This window comes from Ovis canadensis, chromosome 1 (assembly GCF_042477335.2).
Source record: "Ovis canadensis isolate MfBH-ARS-UI-01 breed Bighorn chromosome 1, ARS-UI_OviCan_v2, whole genome shotgun sequence".
In the NCBI taxonomy this organism is placed as follows: domain Eukaryota; kingdom Metazoa; phylum Chordata; class Mammalia; order Artiodactyla; family Bovidae; genus Ovis; species Ovis canadensis.
Window position 1 is genome coordinate 62,462,699 of NC_091245.1, and position 15,030 is coordinate 62,477,728.

The window sequence follows — 15,030 nt, forward strand, 5'->3', positions numbered from 1 at the left end:
TCTGGTCTAGGAATTAAGATCCCACATGCATTGTGGTATGGCCAAAAATTAATTTTTATTTACTTACTTGAACATATTTATTTAACCGTTGTTCTCCTTGTTTCATATAAATTATATGTGTTACATCTTTTCGCTTTTCTTGTGGCTATTATACAGTGTTTCAGGAAATATAGGTGTAAAAAAGCAAAATGGTGGTTATGGCTATTTTTTTAAGGTTTCAAATGTATTACATTTTATTTTATAGTACTATATTTTATCATCTTCACTTTTAAATAGTCTTAAAATATAATACCTAGTATGACTGTAAAATGAAAAATTATTTATTTTAATAAATATGAGTCTAACTTGCATTCACAGCTATGACAGAGATTAGTACTGAGAATTTAAATCTTTTAAATTTATTTTGAAAATACAAAGACAACAGTAATCAGAAAATACTATGGAAAATGATTGGTTTTACTTTGCCATAAACAATCATGCAAGTAGGAAATGAATTATTCTCATAACAGAAGACTCAACCATCATTTATCCCAATTTGAAGAGAGCAGAATGCACAGGGAAGGCAGGATTTATCTAAATCCAGAGTTTAAGAGTGCAGATTTTTAATCTAAGAATTTATAGGAATTAATATAAATGCAACACAATATTCTAAATTGGCTTGAGAAAGGAAACATAGACCCCTGTACATTTCTTTGCACAAAATTTCTGTTTTAGGAAGAAAACAACAGTTAAGAAACAAATGTCTTTAGATAATCAAAACACAGATATAGAAATTGAAAAAATTTAACTATGCAAACAAAACTAACCAGGATATATAGATGTCCATCAGTGAAGGAATATTAATAATTTGGAAGGGTAAATGACAATGAACAGAACTGGGTTCAACATCAAGTTTTTTGTAAACATTTCAGATATAACCTCAAAAAATTTTAGTTGGTAAATATTAGATATATCTAACCTACTAATTCAAAAATTACTGTTAAGTTACCTTCTTGTATTTTCTAAGTATTTTGATCTTTTATATTCATTTTTCCCCCCTTTGGAGACTTAAGTGAATTTCATTCAAGTGACTCAGAGAACATGAGTGTTATAAGGAATCAGGAAGCAGAAAAATTATTTGCATCAATTTGATGAACCTAAAGACACAAAATTGCAGGTTTAAAATTTATTGAAAAAAGTATAAAACAGATTCCCAGACTAAATTTTTAAAAATCTATCCCTAAGCAATTTCCACTTCAAATTATACATATTTTAAAAACTGTCACTGATTTGTGAGTATATATTTTAATATCATTTATTATCATTCAAAGTTTTAGCATAATAAAATTCTGAAAGCAATTGTTCCCAGCTATAGTATTAAACTTCTTACAGGGGAATATTTGACATGGTAAGTTGACTTGCTTCTTATCTTTACCTTTATGTTGTTGCACACAGAAGATATACATAGGTATTTTTCAATTTCAAACAATCAAAGCATTTCTTTGTTCTTTATCTGTTTTTGAGAATACTAATAACTAAAATATATAAGAACATGAAAAAGGTCTAAATTTTTTAATCTCTTCCAGAAACTAGATAGATTTAAACAGATCATTTTCTAAATCTTCATAGTTTAACAAAAGATGTTCATCTCTGGTCACAGGTTTGGTTTTAAGGCTTTCCACATTTCCTTAGTTTGCTGTTTTGCTATAGCATCTCCAGAGTAGTCAAGGCAGTTTGCATGCCACATGCCAATGCCGAGTAAGTCATGTTTTTGTACATATGATGCCTTTAGAGAAATGCTCTGAGCGTCATCATACCACACTTGATGGAAATGGCCAGCCTGATCCTGTGCAGATAAATTAAAATGTAACTTGAAAACAGTCCGCACAATAAGAGGAAAAAGTGTTTCTTAAATCCAATGATTCAAATAGGATACAAGTGAAATAATAAAACTTTCAGGACACGCATAATATAGGCCATCATTCTATATGTGATAACACTAGAGATTACACAAATGAGCCTCCCAATATATCCTATTTAAAATCCTCCTCATGTCCTAAGATTCCTTCCTTGCTCTGATTTGGTGATTATCAACCAAGATGTGCTGTTCACATCTGAATCATTTGTGAGGACTTTTAAAAACAGATTCCTAGGACCCACACCACATGAAAACCATTGAGTCAAAATCTTCCAGGCCTGGTGCTGTAACATATGTTTGTTTCTTTGTGTTATGTTTTAATGTTCCATTAGGTGATTCTGATACACAGTCAAGATTAAGAAAGATCATTGCTTTTGCCCTCTAAAACCAACTTATACACTTTTTTTTTGCATTCACTTACAGTTCCTGGGAATGTACCTAGTTAGAAGCTTAACAGGTGTCTTTGTTTATGGTGAAACAGATCAAAAGGTAATGGCAATGGATGAAGAAAATATCTCCTTTTCAAGGTCTTACAGAATTGAGTCTAAGAGCTTGTGGGATGGGTGACTTAGGCACACACCTGATTCAGAACTACAAACTAGAAATTGGTCTTATGCTTACTTTCCACCCTTAAAAGTCCTTTTCCCCACTACCACTTGCCTCTATCTAGCACTAACCATAGTCTCTTTTAGAAGGTATATAGCTATGGATAAAGGATAAAAGAAAGAGGAAAGGAGCAGAATTAAGCAAAAGGGTAAAGGAGGGGGAAAAGATAGGAAGTAAAAAATAGAACGATCTGAGATTTAAAATAATTTACTAATTTTTATATACATCTGGGGAACTCTTTAAAGGCAATTCTCAGTGAATATCAGTAATATTGTTATTCATGCTAGCACCATGAGAATTAGAATCATCTCCTAAGATGACTGCTTCAAAGGATAGTAGTCACTTGGTAAATGAATAAGCCATGAATATATAAGTATAGCAGATTCATTACATATAAGTGTATCTCATTCTATATCTTATATCCCATTATTTAAAATGTTTAGAAAAAGGCATACATGCTCTAGTATCAATTGTGATTCAATATTAAAAGGTAACTTGCAAACCTTGTCCCTAAATATAAAAAGATTTATTTTTTTAGTGGAAGAGGCAAAGACATATTGCCCCAAAGACATATCCCTTTGAATTTTATCATCATTCTATTGGGTTGGCCAAAAAGTTCGTTTAGCTTTTTTCCATGCTAGCTTACAAAATCAGAATGAAATTTCTGGCCAACCCAATAGTACTTTGAGTCTTTTTGATATATTAAAATTTTCAAATACCTCAAATAGTGAAGGATCAAAGGATGAAAAACTCGATATATGTAAGTTTGACATATGCCTGGTTAAGGAATATATGCCTCCAAGAATACTGACTGCAAGAGGAAGCTGCTATTGCTGAGACAGCATTAGAAAGCACAGTGATTCTCTTCAATTAAAACAGAAACTTGATTTGCGTTGCTATGGAATTTTACAAAGAATGAAGGAGAACAAGTTGGTTATAGCTAGATGGTTGTCTGAAGTGCCATTAAATGAATGGTTTTTAAGGCTCATCAAGATGTTTCCTCAGTTCTAAAATCTTAAGAATATGTCTTATTATGCATTAAGGAAAAAAATAAGGAATTACAAAAAAACTGTACATCATAGGGTAAACTATTTATTTTAAAATATGTATTTCCAAAGTATATATAATTAGTTAAATAAGCCATTTACCAAACTGATGTCCATGAAAAACTGTTCCCCTGCAAGTTTCTAAGAGTGTTGGGAAACAAGGTTCTATGTTAAACAATTAAATGACTTTATGTACTATGCTGCTGCTGCTAAGTCACTTCAATCATGTCCAACTCTGTGCAACCCCATAGATGGCAGCCCACCGGGCTCCCGCGTCCCTGGGATTCTCCAGGTAAGAACACTGGAGTGGGTTGCCATTTCCTTCTCCAATGCATGAAAGTGAAAACTGAAAGCGAAGTCACTCAGTCATGTCCAACTCTTAGCAATCCCATGGACTACAGCCCACCAGGCTCCTCCGTCCATGGGATTTTCCAGGCAAGAGCATTGGAGTGGGGTGCCATTGCCTTCTCTGTTATGTACTATAGTACATCTCAAACCCTTGAATATTATGTTATACATTATAAATTTTCAAGAGAGACTTTAGTATGTAGTGTTTTCCAGATATATTTGGCTATGGCGTGTGTGTGTATTTGTGTGTGTGTGTGTGTGTGGTTTTTTTTAGTAAATTCTTTTAGAATTTAATTTGACCTTTAAAATTTAAAATTACACAATTTTGAAGGTTACTTTCCAATATTGGCTATATTCCTTGTGCTGTACAATACATCCTTGAGACTATCTTATACCCAACAATTTGTTCCTCCCACTTCCCTACCTCCTATATTGCCCTCTCCCTGCTCTTCCCACTAGTAACCACTCACGTGTATGTATGCGTGTATGTGTGTGTGTGTGTCTATGTATTATTAACAGTTCCCAGAACAAAATTCTATAAATACTGTTTGGTAAAGACAGGATCACAATATTCAGTTCAGTTCAGTTCAGTCGCTCAGTCGTGTCCGACTCTGCAACCCCATGAACCGCAGCACGCCAGGCCTCCCTGTCCATCACCAACTCCTGGAGTCCATCCAAACCCATGTCCATCGAGTCGGTGATGCCATCCAACTATCTCATCCTTCTCCTTAAGGAGGAGAAGGATCACAATATACCCAAGTTTAATTAATAAGTTTATACTTTAGAGTCTAGATTCTAAAGTTTAAAAAGCTCTACACTAAAACTTTCTACATAAATGATATACAGGCAGTACATGTACATCAATTATAATTTATTAAATATGTATATATGTAGTCATTTTTTGTAAATGGGTATCAGACTATCAGAAAATATATATATACATTCTTGCTGGAATTAACATTCATCATATCATTTTAGGGTTCCTTTAATAACATAATCTAAGGCAAATTCAAAGATGATTTGTATTTAAAAATTTATGAGGTATGGAAAAGTTTTTATTATGTTAAAGGTAAACTATGGATAATATAACTTTTTTTATCCCTTCAGTATGGCAATTCCTGTTTATCAAAAACTACCTGACAGAATTATTAGTCATTTACTCTGTTTCCTCAAGTTTCTGTTTGTAATATTTTTCAGCCTCTAATTTTTAATATTGTTTATAGTTTATTTAATATCACAGTTTGAACTGTGCGATAAATTTGGAATGATGCAATTTTCCATTGTAAAGTGCATGATGATGCGTCTCCTAGTCTCAGTCTCATTTCTTCCAATATTACAGCCTCATAAGAATCACGAGGCTGCTTTGAAATGGAGATTTTCAGAGCAAGTAACCTATTTTGGTCCAAAGTCCTTTCAAAAGCCACAGACATCATTTACAGTTGTCAACTCCTAAGAAGATTGTTTGTGCTATACATGTTTTTATTATATCATCTAAAATCTGTTCCACTATTAGCATAACTTGAATTGCTCACAAGGGAAGTCAAGTTCCTGATTACACAGATTCAAACACAAGTCTACTCATGTAAACAGCAGTCTGTATGTTGTATCCTGGAAGAAAACTGACAGAAGAAAACCTTACTATCAAATATGTAATTATGAAAACATGCAATTATGAAAACTAATAAACATTTGTAACTTGTGGATAGTCTTACTTTATAGTGATAATAAGGAGACTGCTGATTTTTATCCCACAGTCTTCCAGAAGTAGAACTATTTACTTGCTTCATAATTGTTTGATAGGTCACTTGACGATGTACAGCATCTCTACAAGGGTATTTTGCAGTGGTACAAACATGATCCTATAAACACAAAAATGTTCATGTTATAGATTATCAATTACGCAAATCTTCAGAGTCAAATCCAAAATTATAAAAAATTATTATACATGAAATATAAACTATAAATAGATAATCTGACTATACAAATTAAAGTTAAATTTTAATATTAAATAGAAATATAGAAATATTCACACACTTGTATGGGATTTAATTATTTATTTAGTCTCAAACTATATTAAAGAAGTTCTCCATAAAGTATATGTATTCTATAGAGAGAAGTTTCTAAACTCTAAATAAAGTAAAGTTTATATAGAGGAAACAAACCAAACTCTAAAAATATAATAGAAAGAGGAAAAAATTATATAAGAAATTATCTGTTCTTACCACTGATAGATTTTGGCAGGTATAATCATAACCATACCAGGGAATACCCATTACAAGTTTCTTAGGGTTAATTCCAATCTTGATGAAGTCATCATATCCTGATCAGATAGGAACAGAACAAGCATATTATTTTTCTCTTCATATATCTACTAATGTGTTCATACAAACTATGTAACCACTCAGAATCCAAGTTTGTAAAAACAGGTACATTTATTCAAGACACTACAGTGTTTCTCTAATATACTATAAAAGTCATCCCTTAAAATCTATAAATTTTGTATCACTTTCTAAGTCATTTGTTTTATAAAATATTTATTTATTTGGCTGCACTGAGTCTTCATTGTGATATGCAGGATCGTTAGTTGTGGCATGTTAGAGAATCTTTTATTTTCGGCATGCAGCTCTTTTAATTGCAGCATGCAAATTAATAGAAAACATTCGAAATAATCAAAATCAAATTGAAGCAAAAAATTCACAAAGTTTATTTTAAGAACACTGGCACATTTCAGGAAAGCATGTTAATTGTGTCTATTAACTACTAAGGCACAGATTTGATATCTTAGATTTTAAAGCTTTAAAAAAGTTGTATAAGTCGAACTTTCTGGCAGGGGTCTCAAAACTGCTTCTTGAATGCACAAGTGTTTCACGTTTTATCAGTATTCTAAAGGAGATCAGTCCTGGGTGTTCATTGGAAGGACTGATACTGAAGCTGAAACTCCAATACTTTGGCCACCTGATGCGAAAAGCTTACTGATTTGAAAAGACCCTGATGCTGGGAAAGATTGAGGGCAGGAGGAGAAGGGGACAACAGAGGATGAGATGGTTGGATGGCATCATCAACTCAATGGACATGGGTTTGGGTAGATTCCAGCAGTTGGTGATGGACAGGGAGGCCTGGTGTGCTGCGGTTCATGGGGTCACAAAGAGTTAGACACGACTGAGAGACTGAACTATAAACATGAATTACAGCTACCCTATCTCACTCGGTAGCAGATAATCTATAGATAGGAAACAGAGAAAAATGAATAAATCCATGGTCCTATCAATTCCTTTCTTACCCATGCTGCAAAATATGTTTTCCCACAAAGACATGTTCCAAGATTAGCTAGGATGAGTTGAGTAATTTGCCGGTTTTCAGAGTCTATTTAAAGTTACCATGTACTGTTCAATATCCAAGAGAGAGATGGAGTATGCATCATTTCACAAACATACTTGATAATGAATCTTTTATTGATATACATAATTATCATATCTTTCATAAATGCAGTTTGCAAACACTGGGTTAAATAATTATTTTGTATTATAACACATTTTTTTCAAATTTTAAATAGGATATGCTTATGATCAAACTAGTCTATTCAGAAAAATTGTTGTTTAGTCACTAAGTCATGTCTAACTCTCTGCGACCCCACTGACTATAGCCCTCCTGGCTCCTCTGTCCATGAGATTTCCTAGGAAAGAATACTGTAGTGGGTTGCCATTTCCTTCTCCAGGGGATCTTCCTGACCCAGGGACTGACCTAGGGTCTCCTACAATGGCAGGTGGATTCTTTAACACTGAGCCACCTGGGAAACCCATCCAGACAATTAGGACATGATAAAATGAGGCCAGGTCCTATGATTTTACCTCTATATGAAATATAAAGGAATTTTTATTTATTATGTAATAGTTAAATCGGTGCCAACTATGCCAGAAAATCTCACTGAAGTCTGAAAGTTAACAACCAATCTTTTATTCAATTGGTTGATGGTATACAAATCAACGCAAACTTCAGAAAGGATAATGCAAAGTCCATGTCATATGAATGACATACCAGAAGTACTCTTAATAGGAATGTAATTATCAATGTAACATGGGTACTAAAAGTAAATGCCAAATAAGGTAAAAACCAATCCTATCAATCATGTACAATAGTTACATTATAGCTACCTTTGCTATTAAATTATTTAACATTGGTTATTTCAACAAAAAAGTTCTGTCAAATTCTAAATAAGCAAACATCTTCTTTGAGTAACTTTCTGAAAAGAGCTGTGACTTGTAGTTAGAACACCTGCTTGAATCCCAACCATACACTACCTAACAGTCATGCAGTCATGAGATCTTAACACCCTTCGTCTCATCTATAATGGGGGGTTAATTTATTATGCCTATCTGACAAGACTTTTAAAAGAAGTAATTGAAAATGTTGAAACTTTTTATAAAATTTAAAGCTCTCAAATTAAGAGGTTTTTATGTTTTAAGAAAGTGTTACAAATGGAAAACATATACAAATGACTTAGAAATACTAAAACATATCTTAATGTTTGAGGTTATAGAATTACTATTACTGATAAATGATCACTTTGTGATTTCTTACCAGTTAGTGTCTGAATATAGGGAGAATTGGCTCCTGCAATACATTGTGAACAGGCCAGACATCGTTCGTCATAAGACATCACAAAGAGAAAGTCACAGGCATCTGCAATTCCGGTATAGTTATAGCACCTTGCACCTACGCAGTTTGGACCCCAAGGTACATCAAAGGTTACCTGTAGAAAAACCATTTTATGTAACATGATCAAATATGCATATTACAGCAGATGTTTTATTGATTATATATTCTCTTGCTTCATATTATCCCCAAAAAGAACCACTTAGGTGTATGAACATAGAGTTTGACATGTACAGAATGAGAACAATTCTAAGAAATGTGTTTTTTGCCTGCATGGACTGACCCAGACATGTGTTTTGGACAATATTTTGGACGTGTATATATATATATATATAGATAGATAGATAGATAGATAGATAGATAGATAATGAACATATATTTGGACCGGGAAATATTTGGACTTGTACAATGACCAGGAGCAGGCACACTGTAGAAGAGGCGTTTCAAACTCAAATGCCTACAGACTGGCAACTCAACTGATTGAAGAAAATGTATGTAATCACAATAGGGTCATGATAGGATCCATAAGCAACTAGAGAGTAAAAAACACACTGAAAGAATTCAAATTTTAAAATTCTTTAAAATATCGTGCAAGTTCATTTTTTCACTCTCTCCTCTTACAAAATGGAAGTATAATAAGGTGATAGAGAAAGTGACTGCCTCTAAGCAGGTAAATTTTAAATTCATTTTGCAAGTCCTTGCCTCTCTTCTGAGCAGTGAGAATATTTTCACTGGGTTTCCTGTCATGGTGAGTCTCATACTGTTTTTAGCAGGTAGTGTTAGTGTGTTAGAAAAGAAATCAAAGACTGATTCTTATGTTGGCTCTCATATAACTAGATTATTTCATTTTAAATATGTGGTCTGTTTTCCAACTATAACAGTGAAAGTGTAGAAAGAATTCTTCAAGAGCCCTTCTAGTTCTTTAATTCTATAAGGACAAATTCTACAATCCTAAATTATCATCTTTTCCCCAAAATTCATTTCTCCTTCCAGGGGCTCTTTTTTTTTTTTTTTCCTGCTCACCGGTTTAAGGACTTTGGGGCTTTTTCTGACTCTCTTTCTCTCTCATCCTATAACTAATCTCACATTTTCTTTCAGGTAGCCTCTCACAATTGTTCTGCCCCTTCCTTTTCATTTATCCACTAATTCAATGAACACTTTCTGAGCATTAGGGTTATGCTGCTACTGCTGCTAAGTCGCTTCAGTCATGTCCGACTCTGTGTGACCCCAGAGACGGAGGCCCACCAGGCTCCCCTGTCCCTGTGATTCTCCAAGCAAGAACACTGGAGCGGGTTGCCATTTCCTTCTCCAGTACATGAAAGTGAAAAGTGAAAGTGAAGTCACTCAGTCGTGTCTGACTCTTAGTGATCCCATGGAGTACAGCCTACCAGGCTCCACCGTCCATGGGATTTTCCAGACAAGACTATTGGAGTGGGTTGCCATTGCCTTCTCTGGTTAGGGTTACACCATCATCCCTATTCAAACCATAAATTCTAAGTTGTTGGATTACTGGGTTAGTCCTTATAAGTCTCCTCTAGACAATTTTACATACTACCATAAATAATCTTCCCCAGATACCTTCTACACACTTTACCCATTACATATAGAATCAAATGCATACTCTTCAGTGTGACATCCTGGATGTTCAGTGTGACAATCTGGCTCAGCTTGACAACCGTACTTCCCACTGACTTACCTAATATGAACTTGACATAGTAGCCCAAATTGTTCTACTTGCCCATGGAAATAGACATTCATACTGCCAAGTCTTTGCTCAGTCTCTTCCTTTTCGTTCTTTCACTATAGTTTAATCAGGACTAGCAAATAAGTTCCCTCGCATTGATTCTACCCTATTAACAAAGCAATCTAGAGAATGAAGGAAAAATTTCTGAGGCCAAAATTTGTGAGAAGAGTATGGTGACCTGCATACCAGGTATTTGCTATTCTTGATCTAAAGTGTACTTGTCTGGAAAACTGAATTCCACACTGACAAACCTTCTTGACTTGCATACAGTCACAGAGATATCAATTTTTATGTTGTCTATTATCTTCCTAGTGCTTCTCAAATTCATGTTGACCAACTAGACCAGAATCACCCACCTATCACTCTTGATAAAAATACAGTTCCTAGAATTAGAGTTTGAGTCTCACTTGGCCATGGGTGCTTCGCAAAGTAATTCAGAGTCTATGGAGCAAGTGAGACACTTCTCCAGAACTATCTCTACTCTTAGGCAAAAGCCGTTTCTATCCTGAACTGATGAAAGCAGGGCCTGGCCAGCTGAGTCCTTCCTCTGCCTTTCTACTGTATCTAACCATGCTGCAAGGCAGGCGGGTGGGGCAGTTCCAGTGTTGTAGCCTTATGTGAATAAAGAACAGGTTTGGCACCTTAAAATTTTATAAAACTCTTTTAGTTAAGAACCTCAAAAGTTCCAGAAAATTTTTTAGGATGTGCTGAAACTCTTTCTACTCAGTAACCTGAGATTCTACCTTAATGAATTTTGAGAGGAAAAACAAGGGGTTTCCAAAAAACAGCAAATGAATTTTCACCTGTGATCCTTCAATTTCACGATGGAAAGAGTCTGTGGTTTCTTTGACTAAAGCAGTTAATGCATAATATTCAGGTGATGAATGAGCAACATCTTGTTCTATGTCTAGATTAATTCCATCCAGATATTGTGTTTTGGCCAGCTTAACTTGTTGAGCTATCCAGGATGCTCTGAAAGTAGCATTAATGATATCCTTTACAGATACATCTCCTATGGAAGAAATATACATCTTTTGTACATACATGCTTTCCACATTTTAATAAAATATATTTCACAAACCCATTCCAAAGAGATCCAAATGTCTTTAAAACATCTCATAATTTTTGAATACTCAGCCTCAAATTTAAGTTTTCCAGATGAAGAAATAATACATCAAAATCACAGAAAATCATGTCACTGATCTTTAAATAACCATTATGAATAATTAGTAATATTCTCAGATTAAAAACAGAGATTGTGGGCTATGGCTAGTTAAAGGTCATCATGCTAATTAGGACTCAATATTTTGCCCAAATCGTATGGTGGTTTACTTGATGCTTTAAAAATATCTCTACCTGAAAAATGAATTAAGCAGTAAGATTAATTTTAGGATGCTAAACATACAAACATGAACATTTTTGGAACCTGGAGATGGCAGATGGCGCGACTACACCTGCCGGTTGGCTAGACCCACCTGGTTGGAGCTGTAACTCACCTCTCAGCACTGCTCTGGCTCCCTTTGCATGAGCATGGCACATGAGTTCTGGGTCATAATTTGAAAAAAGTACCACAGTTGTAATCTGTGACCAGTCATAATGTTTCCAAGTTTTATGTCCAACATCAAATACAAAGACCTGCCAGAACAACAGGAATAAGCACCCTCACTTAAACCAGGAAGAATACCATTCTGACCAGCCAAAGAAACATTACTTAATCATCAATCATATGCCAGGCACTGGCAGACACTGAGAGTACAAGAGTGAATTACATATACGGGTCCCAATTAATTGGTGGCAGAAGAAATTAGCAGGGTCTGGAAAGCAGGGGAGGGTAAGCTAGGAAGAAACAGTGGCAAGCGCCTGGAGGCACAGAGCCTGGTGTTCTGTTTGGCTGACACCTAGAATTTGGAGAAAGACAACAATGAAGAACCAGAGAGAGGTAGTCAGGGTTAAATCATGAAAGGACTTGAAGCCCTTTTGAGAAATTATCCCGAGGGAAAGGATTTTAAGAAAAGAATATACATATTTTAGGTATGATTTGGAAAATTAAAGACCTATTTTTATCCCCCTTCTTGGGTGTCAGGTATAGAAAAGCAGAGTAAGGAGCACCGTTCAGTCTTTCACTGGACGGTGGCAGTGCTGATTCTTTCAAACTCATCCTCATCCTCTTGGAAACCAATGAGTCTTGCTACTTAGGGAGTTATTTCCTTACAAGCCACCTTGTTTGGCTAGAGTACCTCAGGAGAGACACGGCAGGCTGATGCAAGGGGCTTGGATTCAGACCTGGGTTGGAATACTTAACTGTGAGACCTGGGAGGAGTTACTCAACCCCTTTGAGCCCAAATTTCCTCAAGGAAATCCGTGAACAGAAGGGTCCTGCGCGAGCAAATTTAGTTCCGCCCCCCTACCCTCAACACCTCTGTTTCCGGCTCCTTTCTTCTACTGTAAGTCTTTCTGGGGCCCTCTGAGGACCAGACCCGGAGGGTCAGGGGAGAGGGATGCCACTGACCTCGAAGTCGGGGCGATGGGTGATGGGACGGCACAGCGCTGGGACCTTGCACGGGCAGTCCGCCCTCGCCCCGTCGGGCAGCGCCAGCAGCAGCGGCAGCAGCAGCGGAGCGAGTCTGGGCGCCCGGCGGGGCAAGGGAACGAGGCGCCGGCTCCCCGCTAGCTGCAGCCGTGCCATCCTAGCGGCTCACCAGACAACGGTACCTTAGGGTTCCCAGCTGGGGCCTGCTTTATGGAGGGGAGGGGGGAGGCGGGGCGGGGCGGGGTGGGGAGGCTGCGGTCTCCAAGCCCTGGAGATCTGAAGTTTTCAAGCCTCCGGCGCCCTGCAGACCAACTTGGGCAAACTCTGGGAGATGTTGAGCGTGAGGAACAGGGAGGCCTGGCGTGCTGCAGTCCTTGGGGTCGCAGAGTCGGACACGACTGGGCGACCGAACAACAAGCGCCTCGTGAAGGCAGGCTTTAGAAGCAGGAGAGGAGGTTTCCGACTGCCTTCTAACCCCGCTTGGGCTAGGTGTTTGTCTCAAACACACGAATTCCTATCAGCCAGTCAAGCGACCGTGCTTTAGATAAGAGAGGGAGTGGATCTTCGATTTTCTCAGAGCCTCTGGAGACCTCGTCAGACCCCCGGTATCTGGAAAATCTTATGACTTAAAAGGCGGATTTTAGATACAACGATCCAGTTTAGTTTCTCAAAGCCTAGCTGCTATTGCCACAGTATAGGATCTCTTCCTATTAGACTGCTACTGTATTCAAAGGTTGCAGCTTCCTAGAGTTTTTTTAAGAACAAACTATGGTTATTTTTAAGTTGTTGCTTTGAGAGAACCGAAGAACCTAAAATAGCCCCTGGCCAGTATTGGTCCGAGGTCTCAAGTGCTATTTCTCTGGGAAACTTTGTACATGGTATGGGAGTTTAAGAGTAGCATTGTCTTCTTGCCTTAATTTCTGTACTGGGAATTTCAGCAAATAAACTATGATATGAGGAATTCAAAAACAAACAAACAAAAAAAAAGGTGGAAAAAAAAACCAGCATTGCAAACATTATAGTAAAACCAGAGCTGTATTTTTTTAGTGTAAGCGGGAGTCCCCAAAACTACAGTCTGAAGTCTCATCCATGGGGTAGATCCACTGCCCAGGATTTTTTCCTCATTGGGACTCCAGATTGCTGTTAATAAGGGATTTTTCCTAGCACTGTTTAATCTGGAAGTTGGACAGCCCAATTTGGTGATGGATGTACTGTTGTTGTTTTAGTTGCTAGTTTGTGTCCGACTCTTTCTGACACCATAGACTGTAGCCCACCAGGCTTTTCTGTCCATGAGATTTCCCAGAGGATGTGCTGTTACTTTTTCTGTTTCTCTGTTTTCTGTTTCTCTTTTTTAATGACTGTATATTGAAATCGCATTGAATATTCTTCTATTAAAGATGGAAAGTTTATTGTGTGTGACGAGTGGTTTCTTTTGTTAATGAATCCTTCAAAACTTACACAGACATAAAACTATGGCAAAACACACACCGAGCCCAGGCAGCCAGGGCCTTGGTGCTCTGCAGAGCATTGGCTCAAATGTATATCACCTACCATTTTTGTGCCTCTCTTTGGGTCTATGTCATAGTTGTATGTACCTTCCTTGTGGAGTCTAAAACTGTTGGGAACCCTCGAAATGGAGAAGTAGGGTGCCTTGGAAGGGATGACTGTAGTACCTGGTAGGAATGGCCCAAAGATTTTAAAGATATGGGTATCTGTTGAATTAAGATGGTGGTTTCAATATGGACTCTAATTTCACTTCCTTCCATGCCTAAACTCCAGTAAAAACCTGAACCCAAAAGGGCAGGGAGATAACAGCAACATCTTGGAAGCTTGAAAGCACAAATATGAGGCCTAAGTACCCCCAACTCCCGACAGTGTAGGCACCTGAGAAACAACCTAATTCACAGAATCTTCAAAAGTTCTCAGGGAAACAATTTGGGTGTTGCTTCTGGGGCTCCAAAGAGCTCTGGTACCGTAGCTCTTTATTCTCAGTGCAGAAAAGAATTCATCGAGAGGCAAAGTAATAGATAAGAAGTGATTTATTAGAACAAGATGCTGTGATGTTTTCAAGTGGGTGGGCAAGGGGGTGCTACAGTCCCAAGAACTTACTGGACTACAGCTTTATAATCAAAGGAAAGGTAGGGAGGAGAAGATTTTCTTTGTCTTTCCTGAGTAGGTGTCCTGCTTCCATCAGCTCCTCTTCCAG

At 37.0% G+C, this 15,030-nt stretch overlaps 1 protein-coding gene across 1 annotated transcript; it reads right to left on the reverse strand.

The window, feature by feature from the left end:
• Positions 1-35: 35 nt before the first annotated feature.
• CTBS (chitobiase) lies at positions 36-12,985 on the reverse strand. The gene is made up of 7 exons (XM_069596263.1): positions 12,804-12,985; positions 11,791-11,929; positions 11,098-11,306; positions 8,476-8,647; positions 6,120-6,217; positions 5,610-5,756; positions 36-1,825 (listed from the first exon to the last, which is right to left on the reverse strand). The coding sequence occupies exons 1-7, from the start codon at positions 12,978-12,980 to the stop codon at positions 1,634-1,636; spliced, it is 1,134 nt and encodes a 377-aa protein (XP_069452364.1). The 5' UTR covers positions 12,981-12,985; the 3' UTR covers positions 36-1,633.
• Between the last annotated feature and the right edge of the window lie 2,045 nt (positions 12,986-15,030).

Excerpts from the sequence above, each read along its gene's own strand:
- CTBS (XM_069596263.1), bottom strand. The coding sequence starts at position 12,980 with ATGGCACGGCTGCAGCTAGCGGGGAGCCGGCGCCTCGTTCCCTTGCCC. Across the intron at positions 8,648-11,097 it reads GTGAAATTGAAGGATCACAG|GTAACCTTTGATGTACCTTG; the intron begins GTGAAAATTCAT and ends GTTTTTCTACAG. Across the intron at positions 1,826-5,609 it reads CTCCTTATTATCACTATAAA|GATCAGGCTGGCCATTTCCA; the intron begins GTAAGACTATCC and ends TTATCTGCACAG.